This window comes from Gallus gallus, chromosome 23 (genome assembly GCF_016699485.2).
Source record: "Gallus gallus isolate bGalGal1 chromosome 23, bGalGal1.mat.broiler.GRCg7b, whole genome shotgun sequence".
Classification (NCBI taxonomy): Eukaryota; Metazoa; Chordata; class Aves; order Galliformes; family Phasianidae; genus Gallus; species Gallus gallus.
This window is the reverse complement of record NC_052554.1, coordinates 2,234,907-2,257,020: the sequence shown is the minus strand read 5'-3', so window position 1 is coordinate 2,257,020 and position 22,114 is coordinate 2,234,907. Positions and strand designations below refer to the sequence as shown.

The 22,114-nt window shown below is 62.3% G+C and overlaps 1 protein-coding gene across 2 annotated transcripts; it reads left to right on the top strand.

Moving 5' to 3' along the window:
* Window positions 1-184: 184 nt before the first annotated feature.
* SLC9A1 (solute carrier family 9 member A1) lies at window positions 185-19,037 on the top strand. Of its 2 annotated transcripts, none has more exons than XM_046903552.1 (12): window positions 185-591; window positions 11,823-12,283; window positions 13,563-13,813; window positions 14,172-14,389; window positions 14,721-14,923; window positions 15,154-15,243; window positions 15,621-15,691; window positions 16,031-16,204; window positions 16,318-16,432; window positions 16,786-16,887; window positions 17,170-17,239; window positions 17,781-19,037. In XM_046903552.1, exons 1-12 carry the CDS (start codon window positions 264-266, stop codon window positions 18,101-18,103), a joined length of 2,406 nt encoding a protein of 801 aa, XP_046759508.1. In that variant the 5' UTR covers window positions 185-263; the 3' UTR covers window positions 18,104-19,037. The 2 variants fall into 2 exon arrangements, with proteins under 2 accessions (XP_046759508.1, NP_001038108.1); NM_001044643.2 differs by having other exon boundaries at window positions 17,164-17,239.
* The last annotated feature ends 3,077 nt before the right edge of the window (window positions 19,038-22,114 follow it).

Sequence of the window (22,114 nt, the reverse complement as noted above, 5' to 3'; positions counted from 1 at the left end):
AAGCCGTACCCCGCTTTGCACCACACACCGCTACGCCCCCCCCCCCCCATTCCCGGTGCCCCCCGTTTCACCCCGCCCCGCCTGGCTCTGCCCCCGCCCCACCCCACCCCACCACTCCCCCCCCCGTCCCCTCCCAGCGCTCCGCGTTCCGCCCCCGCCTCCTCCCCGCGGCCCCCCCCCGGCCGCCCCGGGATGTACCGGCGCTCCGCGGCCGTCCCATCTCCTCGCAGCGTCTCTGCGGGGCGGCCCCGGCTCCCTCCGCCATGGGGGCCGCGGCCCTCCGAGCCCTTCCCTGGGCTCTGCTGCTGCTGCTGGGCCCGCTGCTGCCCGGCCAGCGCTTGCAGGCCGACGCCACGCGTGTCTCCGAGCCCACCTGGGAGCAGCCGTGGGGAGAGCCCGGGGGTATCACCGCCGCCCCGCTGGCCACGGCCCAGGAGGTGCACCCGCTGAACAAACAGCACCACAACCACTCGGCCGAGGGGCACCCGAAGCCCCGCAAAGCTTTCCCCGTGCTGGGCATCGACTACTCGCACGTCCGCATCCCCTTCGAGATCTCGCTCTGGATCCTGCTGGCCTGCCTGATGAAGATGGGTAGGGGCTGGGGGCTGGGGGGGAGGGGGGGGGGGAGTCGGGAGCGCTGCGGGGCGGGAGACCCCCCGGGAGGGACCCCTTTGGGTGCACGGGGTGGGTGCTGTGAGCATCCCGGCTGCGCCCCCTGAGCACCCCGCTGTGACCCCTGAGCACCCCTGATTGATTGCAGCCCTACGAGCGCCCCATCGTGATTGCCTGAGAGCCATAACTGCAACCCCACTGCCACCCTCAGAGCGCCCCATTGTGACCGTCTGAGCGCCCCATTGCGACCCCCCGAGCATCCTGACTGCATCCCCTTGAGCACCCAAATGCAACCCCACTGGAACCCCCTGAGCACCCCACTTACAAACCCTAAGCCCTCCATTGCAGCCCCCCAAGCCCTCCATTGCAGCCCCCCAGGCCCCCCATTGCAGCCCCCCGAGCCCCCCATTGCAGCCCCCCAAGCACCCCACCTGCACCTCTGTCCTCTCAGGGCAGCCCCCCCGGTGCATCCCCGTGCCGATCCCCCCGCACACCCCACATGACCCCGCCCCCCATCCCATAGCAGCAGTGGGCATCCCTCTCTCTCCCCACGACCTTGTGTTTGCCGCAGGCCCGGCAGCGGGCGCAGTGCCCCCCAGCCCCACGGATGGTTCCAATGCCATCCACCAGCCGAGTCTCCTTGCACCCTGACCGTTTTAGTTTTGCTTTCTCCACCAGTGGGGAGGAAGCTTTGTTCGGTGCTTTGTTTCCCTTCCGAACCACGCTGTGCCTTTTGTAACCTTGGAGAAATCCTTTCCAACAGCTCCGTGCTCCGACGGCTCCCCTTCCTCCTATCCCTGCCTGCAGCCAAACCCGCCGGGCAGCGCAGTGGGGCTGTGGGTGACAGCTCAGGGCGGTGGGGCACAAAGTGGCCGTGGTTGCCTGAGTGTTTCCTGAGCTTTGATAGTGGGGGAATCACTCCAGAGTGGGATGCAGTGCAGCAGCCCCGGCTGTGGGCAGTGCTCAGCTGCAAGGCTTTCTGTGTGCTGTTACCTTCTTCAGTCTGGGAGAGGGTTGGGGGGGGGAGCAGCTCTGCATTCCCATGGGTTTTGCACCTCGATTCCCATCGGGTTTAACAGCAGTGTTCCTCACGGAGCACTGTGACTCAATGGGAACGCTGCTTTGGGTGCTGAGTGCTCCAAACCCTGCGCTGCTCAGGCCCAGAGGGGTCCAGGAGACCCCCACGCTCACCGTGCCCAAATTGCCCTGCTGTACCCCACCCCGTTCCATGTGCACTGCTCGGTCAAACCCCATTCTCCTTCCCCTTCCTGCGTGCTTTATTTACAAGGGAAAGCATTCCAGCCCCAGCAGCTCGCTGCGTTTCTGGGAGGGAACGGAGCAGCGCAGCCAAGCAGGAGGTGCAGCTCCATCCTTCATGGCTTGGGGTGCGTAAAGAGGAACCGCGCACCAGGAAACGCAGCCATCACATCCCCAAACCACGCGGCCTCTGCTCGGTGCTGGGGGCTGTGGCACTGCCCTGGCTGTCCTCCTGCTCGGAACGGAATGAGTGATGAAATCCGGAGTGTCTGTGCGGAAGCTGAAGGAGAAAAGGAGGGGCCAAAAGCAACGCCGGCTGTGAGCGACGCCGCAGCGTGGAGCCCGGCAGCTCGGGGAGCTCTTCCCTTTGTGCTGCTGGGAGGTTATTCCTGGCCGTGAGCTGAGCCCGGTTCTTCTGCACTGAAAGCGTTATGCAAGGCTGTGATGGAGGGCTGCGTCCCAGGAGGAGCCGCTTTGCAACTTTGCAAGGGTTCTTTTGGGGACAGCGTCTCCTCTGGGGATGCTGAGGGAGCCCAGCCCATCCCTTGGCATGCCTGCACATCCTGCAGGGCTTTGCAAGGCAGCTCCCTCAAAGAGGGGAATGAACGCAGTGTGGGCCGGGAATTAACAGCGTGGCTTTAATTGCAGCTCGGTGCCTCCTGTTGTCCATCTCTCCCAGCTATCCCAGCAGTGCAGGAGCTTCCTGCAAAACCACAGCAGTGTTCCGCCCCGTGAGCAGCGTCTGGGCTGGCAATGGGGCTCAGTGCAGGGGCATCCCAGACGTTGCTGCCTCCTTTTTGCTGCTGGCCGGGGGGCGCTTCTTTCCTTCCTTGGGGGCGCAGCACTGATGTGTGACCCATGTGCGTCCTGCAGGCGTGAGCTGCTTCTGCTTCCCCTCATCCCACACGGAAGGGGAGGCTGCTGCCGAGCGCTTCCCTTCGCACCCGAGCGGTATTTTAAGGCTGTGTAGGAGAAGGAGGGGGTGAGGGACAGACGCAGCAGCGCCGTTCCAACTTCCCCAGCTACAAGCAGGCAGCTCCCAGCTCTGGCTGTGCTGCCGGAGGTGGAGCAGCATCAGCTGGAGCTGCTGGGAGTGCTGCAGCCAGACTTTGTCCCAGAACCGTCACAGCGCAATTTGGGTTCAGTTGTAAATGTTTTTTCCTTTGCCAGGGGGAAGGGAAGGAATGAGCCAGCAGTGCGCCTGCAGGCTGCAGTGTGGTCCCTTTGCTGGCGTGCTGTGGGCTGGGGCTGATGGTTGGAGCTGTGCTGCTCAGCCCCTGCTCCCAGCTGTATGCTGCCCACCCTGCGGAGGGGTCAGGCTCAGCTCCATCTGCAGAGCACCCCTCAGGCTCTGCCTTTTAGAGCCACAAAGCACAGAGGTGCTGTTTGCATTCCGCGTGAGGACTGGGGTGTGATGGAGCCCAGCCCTGCTGCATCCCAGAGCTCCACGTCCCCTCAGCCCCGCTTCAGGGAGCAGCCGTGCTGCTGTGCCTTGCAGTGCAAATGGGTTCTGGGGATATCACTGCCTGAGGAGTGCTGCGGGGGTCCCTGCATGGCCCCGAGCTGTGCCATCCTTTTGCTCATCGCTGCGTGCCAGACCTGAATTCAGAGCCCAATGCAGCGCTCAGGTTCTGCTTGGAGCCTGAAGTAATTACTGAGTCATTGCTCCAGTGTCTCTTCCCTGCTTTGCAGCGCTCTCTGTCCCTGTGTCTGAGGTCCCTGTGCCTCCTCCCTGCAGCCAACACTGTCCCTGGGCAGGAAAACCCCCATATCAGCGCGGTGCAGAGCAATCTGGGCAGCGCATCCCTGCAGGGCAGCAGTGCTGGCAGAGAGGCGCGCACTGCAGGGTGCCACAGAGCTGCTGTGGGGACACTGCTGCTGTCTGGGGAGCAGTGGGATGGAGGAATTCCCCAGGGATCAGAGCTGGGAGGAGCAGAGCAGTGTGTGGGGGCTGCAGGTTGGGCTGCGTGCCCTCGCGATGCGCTGCTTCCATTGCCAAAGGACCATTTTTAGAGGCTGACAGCTGCTGTCTGACAGCCAGAGCTGGGTGCTAGAGAGCACGAGCGCTTCCCAAATGCCACCCCCTCCGGCTTTTCACGTGGGTGGGGGGTGAAGATTTGCTGGGAGGTGCAAATGGTGGCACCTGGGGATGCTGCTGGGACAGCGATGCCACCTGCAGGGATTGGGGAGGGGACAGTGAGGAAGCAGCCAGGTGTGCTTCCCCAAAACCTGCATCCCCGGGCTGGAAATGGGCTGTGGTGTGAGCACAGCGGGAGGGGGGAGGGCTGGGGCAGCTGCAGGGCCTGGGCTCCGTGCTCTGAGTCCGTGGGACTCTTTGATGTGGGATTCCCACATCCTTCAGGCTCCTCCGGGCTGCAGATACTGGGTGAGATCACCCCCAACCACAGCCCGCGTTCCCTTTGGTATCAGCTGGTGGCTGTTCTGTTGTTGGGAACGACAGGAAAGGATTTGGAAGCACTGATGCAGCTGGTGCCACAGAAGTGTAAAACTGCCGTGCTAATTAATTGGAACAGCCCCTGACTAATGCAGACTTGCTGTGTTCCCGTTGCCTTATGGGGGAAGGATCCAAACGCTGCGCTTTGCCTTCACCCTCTGCTTTGTTGGCTCAGGAAGAGCAGCCACGGCTTTTAGTTCTCCTTGCTCTGCCTGTTGCTGGAAGCTGAGCACAACTCAAAGGGCACAACTCAAAGGGACCAAAGGTCCTCATCTGCAAGACAGGGCCAGACATTGCATGGAAGTGCTTTAGGGCTGCCCTGCTCGTTCCGTGTGCTGCTCTGCAGACGGAGCTGTGGGTACTGAAAGAGGGAACGTGGAAGTAAGCGGTGATGAAGATGAATTGCTGCAGCTGCCTTGTAAACGTTTGAGGTCTTCTCTTCGTTTGGGTCCCCGAGGCTTAATTTGTTCAAATGGAAGCTGAAATCCATCAGGAATGCACTGCCAAAGCGCTGAGCATCCCCATGCAGCGCCTGTCCCTGCTTGGCGGGGCTGCTGTGGCTCTGCAACCTCGGCTGCAAAGTGCAGCAATGGAGCAGAGTTCGGGAGCAGTTCCTTTGGCCACGTGTTGGAGCTCAGTGCTGCTCGAGGCGGGCTGTGTGATTGCCATCTGTGCTGGGCCAGATCTCACCCAGCCCTCTCATTTCCCTCTGGTTTTCCAACATCTGTGTATTAATTGAGAGGTGGAAATCTCATCGCTTTCTGTTCTGCTCTTTCCTCAGGCAGAGGAACACACGCATGCTTCTGCTTGGGAGCAAGGGCACGAAATGCAAACCTTTGCAGGCACACACGTGTTGCTGCATGTTGGATCGCTGCTGCATGTTGGATCACTGCTGCGGTGGGAATGGGGCAGCTTTGCTTCAGCTGGCTTTGGAGAGCCTGACCCACCCGCAGGGCTCCATCCCCATGGGGTGGGTTTGGTGGGGACAGCAATGACTGAAGGCTCAGCCCACTGCTGGGGGAGATCCTGGAGTGGAAAGTCGGAAGAGTGCAAAGTAGTTGTGATCAGAAGGGGATGGATGGGTGCATCTCCATGGGCTGCACGGTGGTGACTCGCAGACATCACAGCACATTGCAATGCCATCAGCCCTGGGAGACATCTCCTGAGTTCCACGCTCTGCGTGGTGGTGGCAGGGAAATAAATCCCCTCTCTCTGCTAAGCCTGCAGGAGGCAGCCTTGCAGAAGCGGGCTGAGCTTTGCACCTTTACAGCTGCCTTCTTCCAACACTTAGGAATTACAGTGTGCTGGATGCTTGGGGCAGGGCAGGAGGGGAGGAAGGGAGGCAGGTGGGAAGGAAGGAGGGCAGGTCGGAAGGAAGGCAGGCCGGGAGGAAGGCAGTCAGAGGGAAGGCAGCTCCTTGCCCCAGCGCTGCAGCTCAGGCTGCTGCAGAGGGCAGAGCGCTGTGCCGTGCCTCAGTTTCCCTGGGGAGCTCCTGTCAGGAAGCACTGATGCATGCTGCCTCTCCCAACTCGCTGCCGTCGTGTGCTGCAAATTATGTCGCTTTGTTTCAGCCTGCAAAGCCCGGTAGTAATCAGGGCGATATCGTGGCCACATCCTCCCTGCGATGGCAGCAAACAGCAGCAGGTTGTTTCCTGAAAGGCTTTTGTCTCTCTTTCCTGCCTGTGTTCCTGCGAGGAAATCTGCCCTTCCTGGGAAGGTGATTGGCGTGGAGGGCTGTGCCCGTGGTGCTCACCTTGGGCTGCTTTGGGGTTCGCTCCTGAGGCTGCGAGGGCTCCGGGAGCCGTTTGTTGGGTGCTGCTCTGTGTGGTTGCAGTGTGGTTTGAGGCATCTCCTGCTCTGCCTGTCTTCTGGTGTCTTCGTGAAGGTTTGGCTTTGTCCCACAAGTGGATGCAGTGCAGACGGGGTGATGGTTGGACCGGGTGGTCTCAGTGCTCCTTTCCAGCCCTGGTGATTCAGTGCAGGAGGTGATGCAGGCAGGCTGTGCCATCTGCGTGCGCCGCTCAGCTGAACAACTGTGGGCAAAGCACAGCTGTGAGCAGTCCTGTGTCGCTCCCAGCCCTGTGCTGTGGGGCTGGAGCCGTTTTTGGAGCCCTTCCTCTATGAGAGCCATCTCAAAAAGCTGAAGGGCTGCTGCTGGAACCTTCCTGCTGCAAAGGCTCCATCCCGTCCTGGCAGTGCTGGGTGAAGCAGTGCATGGAGCTGCTGCAGAGCCATCCAGAGCTGCAATCCAGGAGTGGCTCAGGAATGTGCCCGGGAGAGGAATGCAGTCATTGAGTCAACAGCTTTGCAGTTCCTGGAGTTAATGGAGCTTTCCAGCAGCAAGCTTAGCACGCGATGCATTTACAGCATCCCAAACCCCTCGTTGGCCCCTTGCTCCAGCTCTGTACAGCAGCCCAGCCCTGCTGCTTGGGGTCTCCATCTTTTCCCCCCTGCTGGCAACTCTGGGGCTGTCGGGTGCTGCTTAGGGGCTCCTTGGGGTTCTCCTTTCGAGGTGTTGCACTGAGGGATGTGGGTTGGTGGGGGGACAGAGCTGTTAGGTGAGCCGGTGGGTTGGATGATCTCAGAGGTCTCTTCCAACCTCGGTGGTTGTACCATTCATAGCAAATAGACCTTCCTTACAATCTGCTTTCCTTGCAGAGTGTCCTTGGCTTTTCTTCTGGGTCGAAGGAGTCGTTATTTAAACGCAGGGCTGGAAATTGGGAGCTGCAGAGCTGCTCACACGCTGCTCACTGGGGGACACGGGCAAATGCATTTACTGCCCTTTGTTTCTTCATTCCTCTTTACAGCCAGGAGGAAATTAATACCAGCTCTGTAAAAGACTCCCAGTCGATCTGTTAATTTCTTGTGAGTGCTTTGGAGATAAAACCAGGGGACGAGCCTTTTGCTGCATCGCCTCTCCGAAGAACTCGCAGGGCTCCTGCCCGTGCTGCTGCTTTGCTGCAGGGATGCTTTTTGCTGGTACGGTTCCCCCCTGCGCTGCCCGTGTGCTGCAGCAGTGCTCAGCTGGAGGTGATGGGGACTGTCCTGTCCCCTCCTGGAGGGCTCTGCCCCAGCCCTGCCCCGTGCTGACCTCTTTGTGCACTGTGTGCTGCTCGGGCATCCCATCCCACATGCAGTGGTCGGGCAGAGCCACATGGAAGCGCGCTGAGTGGTGCAGCGGGAGCAGCATTGGGTCCCTCCCTGCTGCAGGACTCCTGCATGGCTGCGGTTCGCTGCTCGGCGCAGTGGGGCGCCGCGTTTCATTTCAGCACATCCTGGTTAATTAGCACAGGGGAAGCGCTCGGGTTGAGCAGGTTTTAATTGGGATGAGGGCACCCTGAGTTTTCCAGCGGGAAATCCTCCCGGGCTCCGGAGCCTGCGGACACGGGGAGGCTCAGCCATGGATCCGTGCACCTCGTTATGGCCGTGCTGTGCTTTGCAGCAGCTTGTTTGTCAGCACAGAGCAGCCCCGGCAGGCTGACATGCCCGCTGCCTGCAGATGATTCACAGCTCTCCGGTGTGCCGGGGACTGTTGCATCCTCCTCCCGTTTTGCAGCACTGCAGCGGTGCCGTTGGGGTCCCAGGGCTGTGGTGTCCATTTGGCTGCAGTGCTGCATCCTCACTCCTGCAGGGCTCTGTGCACAGCGCACGGGGCTTTGCCCCAAGGCAGGAGGAGATGGAGGCACAGCGATCTGCAACAGATCAAACAAAGCGCTGTGCCTGAACCTCCTTATTTTCCCCGCTGCTAATTAGGAAGAAAAGCCAAGGAATGGGAACATCGTTAATTGATTCTGCTTTTGGCAACTCGGCGCTCAGAGCCCTGCACAGAGCAGGGCAGCATCCGTGTGCACCAACACAGCCCAGCTCCTCGGTGACAGCCCTACCAGCCCCGTGGCCGTCGATAGCCATTAAGACCCGTTGCTATTTGCCAGAGATACAGCCCTCATTATATTTCCGAGCTGCTTCCCCACTCCTGTTGCCCTCAAACGGAGCTCAATCGTTGCTCCCCCCGCACTGAATCGCCCCTCGTTCCCTTTCCCTGCCCCTCCTGCTGCAAGCAAATGAACGGCAGCCGGTTTGCTGCCACAGGAGAGCTGCGGCTGCCTGGCACAGCCCTGTGCACCCAGCCCTGTGTGTGCAGCGAGGCAGGCGGGCGTGAGAAGGTGACCGACCCCGAGCTGCTGCTGTGCAGGAGATAAGAACGGTGCTGATAGCGCTGGGGCGGCCCCACTGAGTCCAGACCTGAAAGGTACAGAGCAGCGAGCAGACACTGCCAGGTACGGCTCAGCCCGACCTCCTCCCCACCGCCTCTGCTCACTGCAGCCCCTTAGCGCAGCATTTTGTGCTGTGAGGTGCAGGTTTTGGGGTCGCCGGAGAGGGAAGGCTGAGCGGCACGCTGTGCTGCTGGAGGGCTGCCCCCAGCCCCGCCTCTGTCCCTGTTTTCCCCTTCCAGGACCCGTCCAGCTCCATTCCCCAGGCCCAGCAGTGCCCCAAGGCTGAGGCTGTGCTGTCAGCCAGCCCTGGTGGCTGCTGCCCCATGGGTGGCTCTGACACCCAGAAGGGTTCGTGTGGCTTTCAGAGCAGCCCTGCTGGTGCTGAGCCACACGTGCCCCTACAGCCCATGCTCTGCAGTGCCCTTCAGAAGGGCAGCCCTGCTGGGCGGACGTGGGGGCGCAGCTCCTTCCCAACATGGGTTTTTTTAGGTGTTGGGGGGGTTCTGTGGCCCCGACTCAAGCACAGCCCCAGGGCTGGGAGCAGAGAAGTGCATAATGGCTTCACCATAAACGCTCTTGGAAAGTACTTGATGAAAATGTTATGAAAACCTTCTTTCCGTGCTGCTCAGGGAGAGGTCTTCGCATCACAGAGTGATGACTAAGCTGACCTTGGGGTCCCATGCTGGAGAGCTGCACTGCAGCGCTGGGGTGACGGGAGGGGGGGAGGTCCGGGGGGGTGGGATGGGGCTGTGCAGGGTGGCCTATTGCTGCTCCCCAATGGGCACACGGTGCCCGTGGCCTCAGGAGGTTTCCAAATGGCTGGGAGCAGCATGGGGTGATCAGATCTCCTCTTTGAGCTGCATCCATCCCATCCCATCCCATCCCATCCCATCCCATCCCATCCCATCCCATCCCATCCCTCTGTCCTCAAATCCCATCCCTCCATATCCTTCCCATCTGCAGCTTGGGCAGAAGGCAGCTCAGATATGGCACAGTCTGGGGCCAGGAGGCAGAGCAGGAGCCGAAGCCCTGGGATGGAGCTTACATAGCACGGGGCTCAGCATCCAACCCATCCGACAGCGCTGCTGTAAGCCGGTTACAGCTGGGGGAGGACAGGGCAGCGTGTGGGTTGGAGCCTGCCCAGGGTGGTTGGGCTGGGACTAAATGTTTACATGGCACCGCATCCGTCAGCACTGAGGGCCTGGGGAAGGGCAGCCGGATTGATTGTCAGCACACGGGTGGACCTCCGGGAGCTCTGATTTGTGGCAGCTCACGGTTTGCCATCAGCATTCACCTCTCTGTGCCTGGAGAGCCACGGAGGCTCACGGTGATGGGGCTGCGCTTGGATGGCCTCTCCGAGCATCTGAGCAGCTGCGAGGGGAAGGCACCTGCCCTGCACAGCTGCTGCGAGGGGAGCTGTGGCGTTGCCCTGGGATTGAAGCAGCCCCATGCAAATGCTTTGAGAGCAAAACGAAGCCACGCGGTGCTGAGGAGCCGCAGGGCAAACCTGCAGCTCAGGCGATGCCTCACAACGGCCCCAGATCTCCACAACAGCCATTTCACCCCCCCGTGGAGCTTGGGCCGCACTTGACCTTGCAGAGAAGGCTGCAGAGCCGGTCCCACCACCCTGCCCTGTCCCAAACTCAGCCTGCACTGCACCCCGTGCTCACCCTGCAGGGCAGCCTCTCTGCCCCGTGCAGCCGGAGCGGACCCATTAGCTTGCACGTTTCCTTGTTTGCTCTCAGGGTCGGTGTTTGCCCAGCCATTCTTGCTCCGGGTACACGCAGTGTGTGATAGCACAGGAGCTGCCTCCACGGAACCAAAGGCGTGATTGAGATGCAGCCTGCGTGAGGGTATTTTTAGGGACCTCGAGCACCAAATTCGCATCAGCTCCTGAATGTTCCACTTTGATGGGATCCCGGGGCCCGTGGGGAAGGAGTGAGAGCTGCTTAATTGTCAGCTTGTGTTTTGTTCATGCCGGGCTGTGCTCGGTGGGTGAGCACCGGTGAGCTGCAAGGCTTCGTGCTGCTTGTGTGGCTTTGCATCTGATTGCGGCCAGGGCTGACTTGTGCTGGGGTGAGCTCCGAGTGCCTTTTGCAACGGGCTGTGCTATGGGGAAGGGGTCGTCCTGCACCGTGCTGCTGCACCTCCCTTGTGTGGGGCCTGCAGAGGTGGTGGGGGCCTGGAGCACCTCCTGATGGGGCCAGGCTGAGAGCCCCGGGGCTGTTCCCTGCTGAAAGGAAGGATCTGAGCAGCACTGGTTGGCGTCTGTAGGGTGGGAGTGAGGAGGATGGGGCCGGGCGGTGTCCGGTGGTAGCCAGGATGCTCTCCTGCATGGTGTGCTATAGGGAGCCTGCGCCGGGGGGACTGCTCCTCTGCCACCCCCGGGCTTTGCTCTGGCAGTGCTGCTGCAACAAAGCCGGCACAGAAAGCAGGCTCCTCACCCCTCATCACAGCACCTGAGACCTTCCAGAGCCTCCAGAGCCCCACGAGGCCATGTCAGACCCGTCCAGGGCTTCGGCTGTGAGGAGCCCTGCAGCCGCTGCGCCGCTCACAGAGGTCTGCTCCATCCTGGGAGCCCACGGCTGACTCAGTGCCGGCATTCGGGGAGGCCCAGGGAGGGAAACGTTTTGCTTTCCAGACATGTTTGTGCTGCACCAGAGGAGGGAGGGACGAGCCGGCAGTGTGACGGTGCAGAGCTGAGGGTTTGAGCCCATCCTCTGCAGCACAGCGTGCAGATGGCACGGCCAGAAGGAGCGGCGGAACACGGCGTCAGCGGTGCCTGATGGGAAACCCATCCCTTTGCCAGGGAACAAATGTGCCTCGCTCCAAAGTCACCGTTATAAACCCCGGGAGACCATCCAGGGAAGCCCTCCCCGTCCCTGCAGCCCTCTGGCGGGGATGGGTTGAAGGGGTTTGCACGGACCTGGGGGCCGCAGTGACCCTGAGGCATCCTAAGGGATGGGGCGTCGCCAATGGGGTGAGCCCCACGTGGGTCTGATGGGGGGTAAATGCAGCGCCTGCGTGTGCTGGGAATGAGGAACCGTGCCGGGAGCAGCCAGCAGCAGTGTGTGTGAGCACCGTGTGCTGCCAGCACGGGGATGGGGGTCCACTGAGCCCCCCCATCAGCCTGGGCTCTGTGCTGTGTGGGTGAGCAGCAGCACCCTACGTCAGCCCAGTTCCCGGGTTGCACCTCACGGCCGCAGGGAGGGCTGGGGAGCGGTGCCCCGTTCCCACCTCCCCCGTTCCCAAAGCCAACGTGCGCTCCGCTCTCTCCCCTCCAGGCTTCCACGTGATGTCCTCAGTGTCCAAAGTGGTTCCCGAGAGCTGCCTGCTCATCGTGGTGGGCCTCCTGGTCGGGGGGCTCATCAAAGCGGTGGGCGAGAAGCCCCCCATCCTCAAATCGGACATCTTCTTCCTCTTCCTCCTCCCTCCCATCATTCTGGACGCCGGCTACTTCCTCCCCTTGCGGCAGTTCACCGAGAACCTGGGCACCATCCTCATCTTCGCCGTGGTGGGGACGCTGTGGAATGCGTTCTTCCTGGGGGGGCTGATGTACGCCGTGTGCCAGATTGGAGGCAGCGGCCTCAACCACATCGGCCTGCTGGCCAACCTGCTGTTCGGCAGCATCATCTCGGCCGTGGACCCGGTGGCCGTGCTGGCCGTCTTCGAGGAGATCCACATCAACGAGCTGCTGCACATCCTGGTCTTCGGGGAGTCCCTGCTGAACGACGCCGTCACGGTGGTGAGCGGAGGGTGGGGGGGTTGGGGGGGGGGAGCACGAGGGGTTGGGGTTTGCTTTGGGGTGGCACCAGCAGGGCTGCTTGCAGCCATCTGCAATGCTGCTGGGCCGGGCTGCAGGGCTGCAGGGCTGCGGTGCTGTGCTCACTGCTGAAGTCCTGCAGGTGCAGAGCTAAATAGAGCAGCTGCAAACGCCGCAGAGGTGCTTGGAGGTGATGTGCTTCGCTCGGCGGGTTGGGGAGGCCGAGGGCACGTGCTCACAGCTCTCCTGCATCTCAGGGAGGAGTGTGGAGCTTTGCTGCCTCGCTCTGCCCCCCCCCTCCTCCCCCCCAGCTCCATTCTACAGGGATGGGGGGATGCTGCTCTCTGGCCCCCGTGCTGAGGCCCTGCTGCTCACGCAGCAAAAGCAGTGAGGAGCTCAGAGGGTCTCCAAAGCACAGCTGTGTCCAGGTGCCGGCACGGCTGTCGTCCTCCTCCCTGCAGTGCTGACCTCCACGTTTGCTCCCAGCCCGCTGCTTTTTCCTGGCTCTGCTCCCACGCCCCATCTGCTGTGCTCAGCGTGAGGAGGGACGCGCTGTCCCAGCACAGGGCTTTTCCCAGGAGCTTTTCTCCCTTTTTGCCCAGGGCTGTGTCCTCACTCCCATCCCTGAGGAACGCTTTTGCCTTCTGCTCTCACGTCTGTCCCAGCTCAGGCCCCAGGAACCAGCTCCGGCACTCTGGGCCTGGCACCCTGCCCTCCTGCTGCTCCATGTGCCCTTTGGGATGCTCAGAAGCCACATTGCCCTTCCTGCTTTAAAATCTCTCCAGTAAACGCATCCAGAAGTGAGAGATGCAGCCCAGGGTGGGCTCCTTGCAAGGCTGCCCCGTCAGCTCCGAAACAGCAGGAAGGTTTGGGCCGTGCTCTGCGCTGAGCAGGGGCAGCCGATGGCTTTTGTCCCCACGTGGCTGTTGGGTGTCCTCATTTATCCGCTGGGAGGTGGGAATGGTCTCTTGCTGGGTCATCCTTGCCCCTCCAGGGATGGCAGCTGGGAGTGTAGGAGAGCAGAGCTGTCCTGGACGTGTGTCCAGCTGTGTGACAGCAAAGCACCGTCAGCTTTTTCTGCTGGCTGGGTTAGAGGGTGCAGCTCTGTGTGAGGGGCACGCAGCCAGGGCGTGCCATGCCGGGGTCTGCATTGCATCCCTCCAATGCCCTCCTAAGGATGGTCCCAAAGCAGAGCTGTGAGGTGAGGGGATCTCTGAGCAGAGGGGCAGTTTGAAACCCCCCTCTCCCTTCTCCTTCCCAGGTCCTCTACCACCTTTTTGAGGAGTTTGCCAACTTTGAGCAAGTGACCATTATCGATATGGTCCTTGGCTTCCTCAGCTTCTTCGTGGTGTCTCTGGGCGGCGTCTTCGTGGGCGTCATTTATGGGCTGATCGCTGCCTTCACGTCCCGCTTCACCTCCAACATCCGCGTCATCGAACCCCTCTTCGTCTTCCTCTACAGCTACATGGCCTATCTCTCTGCTGAGATCTTCCACCTCTCCGGCATCATGGCGTGAGTTGGCTGCGGGTGGGATCAGGTCCTGGGACCCCACCTTTGGGGGCTTTGCTCTCCGTGGCAGCCCCAGCGCACCCAACGGGGGCCAGGGCTGTGTTTGGGCATGAGGGCAGTGGGGACAGAGTCTCACTCGGGCTGCCCCACGGACCCCAAAATGATGGCCCATCTCCCACTCCTCCGTGCCGGCGGTGGCAGGCAGGGCCTGCTGAGTGCTCACGGTGCACTGGGCTTGTGCTGCCTGCTTCCAACGCTGCCCAAGCAGGGGGAAGGAGAATCCTTACGTTGCCCTCCCTTGCATCTCAGGAGCCCCGTGCTGCAGGGTCAGGGCTGCTGAGTGCCCCCTCCTCGCCCTTAGGCTCATCGCCTCCGGCGTGGTCATGCGGCCCTACGTGGAAGCCAACATCTCCCACAAGTCCCACACCACCATCAAGTACTTCCTCAAGATGTGGAGCAGCGTGAGCGAGACCCTCATCTTCATCTTCCTGGGCGTCTCCACCGTGGCTGGCCAGCACTACTGGAACTGGACCTTCGTCATCAGCACGCTGCTCTTCTGCCTCATCGCCAGGGTTTTGGGTGAGCTCTGGATGCGGTGGCCGTCCCCGGGGCTGCTCCGGGGTCGTGGGCTCCTCTCAGGGCTTCCAGGTCCCAGTTTGCCTTGCTGGGCAGACCGGAGTTGGCTGGGCAGCCCCGCTCCGCAGCGGGCATTGGGCTTTGCTGGAGGTTGGCTGTATGGGAGGATGGGGGTGAGGCCACGTTTGCGCCGGGCGTGGGGTTGAGCTGAGCGCGCACCCAAAGGCACGAGGGGTATATCCCATGTGTTAAAGGGTCCGGCGCTGCTCTGGGCTCTGGGGGGGGATTTCTTCAGGTCTGGGGGCTTCCTTCACCACCTCTGTGTGCTCCCCAGGCGTCCTGGTGCTCACCTGGTTCATCAACAAGTTCCGCATCGTGAAGCTGACGCCGAAGGATCAGTTCATCATTGCGTACGGGGGCCTGCGGGGGGCCATCGCCTTCTCCCTCTGTTACCTCCTGGACTACGAGCACTTCAACATGAGGGACATGTTCCTCACGGCCATCATCACCGTCATCTTCTTCACCGTCTTCGTGCAGGTCGGTGGCACTTGGAGCTGTGGGGGGGTGGGGGGTGGTGGCAGAGCAGAGAGCCACGTGGGGGTGTGGAGGTGATGAGAGCGCTCATGGAATCATACGGCTGTGGGAGGGCTGAGCTCGGAGGTGGCCTCAAAGCCCACCCGGCCCCAACCCCGTGCCCTGGGCTGGTCGCCCCCCCGCCCCCCCACATCCACATGCTCACAGTCTGACCCTCCTGCCCCCCTCCCCAGGGCATGACCATCCGGCCCCTGGTGGATCTGCTCGCCGTGAAGAAGAAGCAGGAGACGAAGCGCTCCATCAACGAGGAGATCCACACGCAGGTAACGCCGCGTTCCCGGCCGTCGGCGCGCGGCCCTTCTCTGCCTTAGCCCTCTTCTTTCTCTGCTTCTGCCACCTCCGCCGCTGTACCCGGCCGGGTGCACGGAGCGGGAGCTGCCCCTAAGTGGTGCCCAAGGTAAGGGGGGACGGAGCGAGGCCTCTCCCCTTCTGTGTCGTCCGACGACCTCTCCGACCCACACCTCCCCTCTCTGCCTGAGCTGCGTAGGACCGCCCGCCCTCCCGAGGCCCCCCCGGCCCCACAGCCCTGCTGTCGCACCCCGCTGAGTGCCGTCACCCCGTGTCAGTGTGGGGTGGGTGGGGGGGGATGACAGGCGGTGGCCGCCCAGCAGCTGCCCGTGCTCTGCGCATTGCCTTGCAGTTCCTGGATCACCTTCTGACGGGGATCGAGGACATCTGCGGTCACTACGGGCACCACCACTGGAAGGACAAGTGAGGAGGGCGGCTCGGTGGGACCCGTGGCTCAGGTGGGGGTGGGGTTCGGCTGCCAACCCAGGAATGGGGTTCTCCTTGGGCCGTGGGAGCCACGTGCGCCCCTCCCAGTGAATCCCAGCGTGGGGCTGAGCGTGAGCGGGGTGTGGGGCCGCACCGCTTTGCCACGCTGCGTGCAAAGGGGGGGACTGCTGAGGGATGCCCCATAACAGCTCAGGGCTGCGAGCTGCGGGGTCTGCCTGGCTCTGGAAGGGGGGTGGTCTGCAGGAGAGCAGCAATGCCGGGGCAGGGGCAGATGGGAGCTCCCACCTCTCCTTCTTCCCCCACGTTGTCGGGAAGGCTGAATCGCTTCAACAAGAAGTACGTGAAGAAGTGCCTGATAGCAGGAGAGCGCTCCAAGGAGCCGCAGCTCATCGCTTTCTATCACAAGATGGAGATGAAGCAGGCCATCGAGCTGGTGGAGAGCGGGGGCTTGGGCAAGATCCCCTCCACCATCTCCGCTGTCTCCATCCAGTGAGTTCCCAGCCGCCCCGTCGTGCTGCCCGTTGGTGGCCGTGGGGCAAGCAGCCCTCCAGCCCCGCCGTGTGCCGTGGCGCTGTGGCTCTGAGCGCCGTCTGTCCACGCAGGAACATCAGCCCCAAGACCCTCCCCGACTCAAACGCCCTCTCGGCCCTGTCCAAGGACAAGGAGGATGAGATCCGGAAAATCCTTCGCAGCAACCTGCAGAAAACCAGGCAGAGGGTGAGCCGTGCCCCGTGCTGTGCCCCCCCGGCCCCCCTTTTGATGGGGTGGCCTTCAGTCTGCAGCCCTCAGCACCGACTGCGCCCCTCTGCCCATCCCGATCTCTGCCCCGTGTGTTCCCGGTCTGCGTTCCCTCCCCAGGAGACACTGGGATGGTGCTGGGGGGGGGCTGCCTTGTTGGCTCAGTCCTTCCCGGGCCGTGCTGGGTGAGCTCTGCCATCCCACGGGATGAGCCGTGAGGGGACGGACGTTCCCTGCCCGTTTCATCCCATCTCCCACGGGTGACGGTGCCGTGACCTCCCTTTTGCCTTTCCGTTTTTCAACCCATCTCCTCCCCTTGGGTGTTTTCACAGCTGCGATCCTACAACCGGCACACGTTGGTGGCTGACCCCTACGAGGACGTCTGGAACCAAATGCTGATGAAGAGGCAGAAAATGCAGCAAGCAGAACTCCAGGTCAGGGGGCGCGGGGGGGGACGGGGTGGGCATGGAGGCGGTGGGGCTTCCAGCTGGGGAAGGGCACCGCTGTGCTGCGTGGGGGTCCACTACATCCCTGTGGTCACTGCGGCGTGAAGGCAGATGCAGAGCAGATCCTTGCAGCACGGCTGGGAGGATTTCCCCTCTGCGTCCCACTGCTGCTTCTTGCTCATCCCCGAGACTTTAATTCCTGCCGACCCCCCCGGGGCCGTTTGGCTGCAGGCAGTCCCTCATGCTGCTTTCCCTGTGCTCTAGTTGCAGAACGCCTACCTGACGGTGCCAGCTAACAGGATCGATTCCCCCACCATGTCCCGGGCTCGCATCGGCTCAGGTAGGGTGGGATGGAGCTGGTGGGACGTGCGGGTGTTGCTGAGCATCACTGTCCCGTGTCCTCTGTGCCCTCTGCTGTCCTGTGTCCTCCCTGCTGTCCTGTGTCCTCCCTGCTGTCCTGTGTCTCTTCTGTTGTCCTCTGTCCCCTCTGCTGCCCAATGGCCCCTCTGCTGCGCTGCATCCCCTCTCCTCCGCCCCGTGCATCCTCAGGACAGCAGCTAGGCGGCAGGAGAGGAGCCCGAGCAGAGGCAGCTCAGCGCTGCTGCGTGCTGAAGCGGTGTTTGCTCAGCAGAGGGCAGCTTCGCCCCTCGCAATCCGTGCGCGCAGAGCCGGGCTGACCCGTTCTTTCCAAACGGGACGCGCGGATCAGAAAAAGGCCTTCCCCAACGGCTCCGAAGGCAGAGTGGCCCCCAAAGGCCTGCAGTGCATCAGCCGGGGGTCCCCGGGAGACCCCCTTTCCCGCTGGAGCTGCCCAGGCTGACCCTATTGCCGGGGGCACCGCGGTGAGCCGCGCTCTGCCTGACCCCTCTCTGCCCCCCCAGACCCGTTGGCCTACGAACCCAAACCGGACTCGGAGAACCTCCCCATCATCACCATCGACCCGGCCTCCCCGCAGTCCCCGGAGTCGATGGACCTGAGCAACGAGGTGCCCAAGGGCTGCGGCGGCCTGCCGCCCTCCCCGGAGGAGGATGAGGAGGGGTTGGTGATGAGGCCCAAGGAGCCTTCCTCCCCCGGCACCGACGACGTCTTCACCCCCGGGACCAGCGACAGCCCCAGCAGCCAGCGGATGCTGCGGTGTCTGAGCGACCCGGGGCCGCGGCAGGAGCCGGAGGAGGGGGAGCCCTTCATCCCCAAGGGGCAGTAGTGCGGGGCTGCCCGGCCCTTCCTCTGGTTTCTCTCCCTCTTGGTTTTCTTTCTTTGCTCCCCCCACACTTTCGGGTTCCTCTATCGCTACGCTCCGGGTTTGGGAAGGGGGGGACCGTCCCGGGTGGATGGGAGCTGCGGGGACAGCTCTGCTCTGCCGGCCGTGGAGCGGCGCTGAGGAGCGGTGGGATGGAGCCCCGCATGGGGGACAGCCGACCCTGGGGCGACGACGCTCCGTGGGCTCCAGGACTGCACGGGGCTGTGCTGGAGGCGACCCCAACCCGCAGCGACCCCAACCCGTGGGGCGGCGTTGGGCCGTGGCTGCAGAACTGGGGGTACCCGTGGGGCTGCACGGCTTCGCCTCTCCCTTCGCTTGCTGCGTCTGCACCCCCTGAGCCCGAGGTGCGGCGCGTGGAGGTGGGGGGCCGCGATCTGCATCAGCACTCCCCCTCCACGGCCGCATTCCCCGCAGGACCACCCGCCCCAGCGATGCACTCACGACGGGCCTCGCTCAATAAACCCCCTACAGCCGTGCGGGGGTCCCCGCTCCCCTCTCGCCCCGCAGCCCTGCGCCCCCCCCGGCCCTCCTGGACGCCGAGCGCCCCCGGCCCCATGCATGTCCCCTTCTCAAACCCCACAGCGGGGTTGGAAGCAGCGCTGCTCCTTAACCAAAGACAGCCCCGGGTCCGGCGCAGCACGCAGACCGCTGTATCCCCGTGCGCCGCCCCGCCGGCGTGCATCGCGCCGTGCTTCCAGCAGGGAGAACCGAGCACTTCATGGTTCTCTTGTATGGGAAGGAAAAAAAAGAGAGCAAACAAACAGCAAAACGCCACACGTGTAAAGAGATTCTTCTTTTTTGTTTGTTTTGGTTTTGGTTTTTTTGGGTTTTTTTTTTTTTTTTTCATGAATATTCTAATAAATTAATGTTAATTTGTCGTGTCGTTTGGGTGGGTTTCTTGCCCGGACCCCCACACACCTCCTGGTAATGGAAAGCCAGCACGGCTATGGGGACACCAGCGTGACCACGAGGGCACCAACACAGCTATGGGGACATCAGTACCCCTATGGGGACACCAACACGGCTATGGGGACATCAGTACCCCTATGGGGACACCAACACGGCTATGGGGACATCAGTACCCCTATGGAGACACCAGCGTGTCTGTGAGGACACCAACATTACCACGGGGACACCAGTAGAGCTGTGGGGATACCAGTACAGCTATGGGGACACCAGCATTGCCAAGGGGACACCAGTGTGGCTATCGGGACGCCAGCGTGACCAAGAGGACACCAGCACAGCTATGGGGACACTGACACGGCTATGGGGACATCAGTACCCCTATGGGGACGCCAGCATTGCCAAGGGGACACCGGCACAGCTATGGGAACACCGCAATTGCCATGGGGACACCACCACAGCTGCACAGACACCAATGTGGACACCGTCGTGGACACCGACACAGCCATGGGGACACCACCATGGCCATAGGAACACCAGCACTGCTCTGGGGACACCAACACGGCTATGGGGACATCAGTGCAGCCATGGGGATCCCATCATGGCCGTAGGGACACCAACGTGGCCATGGGGACACCGCCATGGCCATAGGAACACCAGCACTGCTATGGGGGCACCAACACGGCAATGGAGACACCAACACAGCCATGGGGACACCACTATGGCCAAGGGGACACCAACGCAGCTATGGGGATCCCACCACCATGGCCAGGGGACACCAACACGGCCATAGGAACACCAGCACTGCTATGGGGGCACCAACACAGCCGTGGGGATCCCACCACCATGGCCATGGGGACAGCAGCATGGCCAGCAGGCAGGGTAAGGCACGGAGGTGTCCTCTGCTCCCCCCCCGGTGCCGTGAGCCGAAGGTGGGCGCGCAGCCCATTGCCCTTCACCTGGATGGACATCGGGGGCGATTTCTCCGCCCCCTCCCCCCCCCCCCACAGCCTGTGGGGCTGCAGCAGCCCTGAGCCCAAAGCCCACAGCGTGCACCCCCCCCCCCCCCCAACCCGCAGAGGAGAAACCCCATGGAGCAGAGCAGCAGAACCCCTCTTTTGGAGGCGGTCATCGCCGCAGCGTATTCCAGAGCTGCAAATTAAAGCTCTGATTCCACGAGGCCGTGACTCACACGTTTGCCATCCCATAAGCACATAATGGCTGGCGTTGCTCATCTGCTGCAAATACCTGAAGCTCCAGGTCTGCCCCCTCCCCCCCAATGCCCTCAGGATGGGTTTGCCCCCTCCCCCCCCCCTCCCCATGCATCTCACCGCTGCGTGGCTTTGGCTGCTGTGGGTACCCCGGGGACCCCAATAGTGCCAACCCAGCCCGGCAGCAGTGACCCCCAGCATGGAGTGGGGCAGCCCTGGAGGTGAGAGCAGCAGCCACGTGTGGGGCAGCATCACGTGCAGCCGCCCTCCCCGGCTTCGCTCATCGCCCGAACACCGCAAGTCGCCAAACGGAGGCATTTCCAGGATATTCTCGTGTCTGTCTTACGGGGTGAGTAACTTCTCCTAATGAGGGAGGACTAATGATCCCTCCAGGGATGGGCTGGCACTGCTGAGCAACCACCGAAGTGCACGAGGCCATGGGGTGGATGGATCCCGGGGAGCGTCCCTATGTGCTTTGTACCCCCCGTGCCCCTTGTCCCCACGGCCAGTGCAGCCATTGTGCCAGCACCAAGGCCAGGACAGAGATGGGACAGCAATGGGGCAGCCATGGGATGGCAGTGGGGCAGCAATGGGACAGTGATGAGATGGCAGTGGGGCAACTGTGGGATGGCAGTGGGGCAGCGATGGGATGGCAATGGGACAGTGGTGGGATGGCAATGGGGCAGCAATGGGGACAGTGGTGGAATGGCAATGAGGCAGCCATGGGATGGCAGTGGGACAGTGATGGGATGGCAGTGGGGCAGCAATGGGACAGTGATGAGATGGCAGTGGGGCAACTGTGGGATGGCAGTGGGGCAGCGATGGGATGGCAATGGGGCAGCTGTGGGATGGCAATGGGGCAACTGTGGGATGGCAGTGGGACAGTGATGGGATGGCAATGGGGCAAATGTGGGTTGGCAATGGGGCAGCGATGGGATGGCAGTGGGACAGCACTGGGATGGCAATGGGGCAGCAATGGTACAGTGGTGGGATGGCAATGGGGCAGCAATGGGGACAGTGGTGGAATGGCAATGGGATGGTGATGGGATGGCAATAGGGTGGTATGGCAGTGGAGTGGCAATGGGGACAGTGATGGGATGGCAATGGGTTGACAATGGGATGGCAATAGGGCAGCAATGGGATGGCAATGGGACAGTGATGGGATGGCAATGGGGCAGCAATGGGACAGTGATGGGATGGCAATAGGGCAGTAATGAGATGGCAGTGGGGTGGCAATGGGGCAGCAATAGGATGGTAATGGGATAGTGATGGGATGGCGATGGGATGGAAATTTGACTGCAGTGGGATGGCAGTGGGATGGCAATGGAGCAGCAGTGGGGTGGCAATGGGGCAGGGATGGGATGGTAATAGGATAGTGATAGGATGGCAGTGGGACAGAGATAAGATGATGATGGGGCAGTAATGGAATGGTGATGGGGCCACAATGGGATGGTGATGGGATGGCAATGGGAAAGCGATGGGACAGTGCTGGGATGGCAGTGGGGTGGCAGTAGGGCAGTGCTGGGATGGCAGTGGGGTGGCAATAGGACAGTGCTGGGATGGCAGTGGGGTGGCAGTAGGACAGTGCTGGGATGGCAGTGGGGTGGCAGTAGGACAGTGCTGGGATGGCAGTGGGGTGGCAATAGGACAGTGCTGGGATGGCAGTGGGGTGGCAGTAGGACAGTGCTGGGATGGCAGTGGGGTGGCAATAGGACAGTGCTGGGATGGCAATGGGGTGGCAGTAGGACAGTGCTGGGATGGCAGTGGGGTGGCAATAGGACAGTGCTGGGATGGCAGTGGGGTGGCAGTAGGACAGTGCTGGGATGGCAGTGGGGTGGCA

Bases quoted from the DNA above. Each gene is read 5' to 3' on its own strand.
- SLC9A1 (NM_001044643.2), top strand. From the start codon at position 264: ATGGGGGCCGCGGCCCTCCGAGCCCTTCCCTGGGCTCTGCTGCTGCTG. The intron at 14,924-15,153 runs GTCGGTGGCACT...CCCCCTCCCCAG, and splicing joins TCTTCACCGTCTTCGTGCAG to GGCATGACCATCCGGCCCCT. The intron at 16,888-17,163 runs GTCAGGGGGCGC...CCTGTGCTCTAG, and splicing joins TGCAGCAAGCAGAACTCCAG to TTGCAGAACGCCTACCTGAC.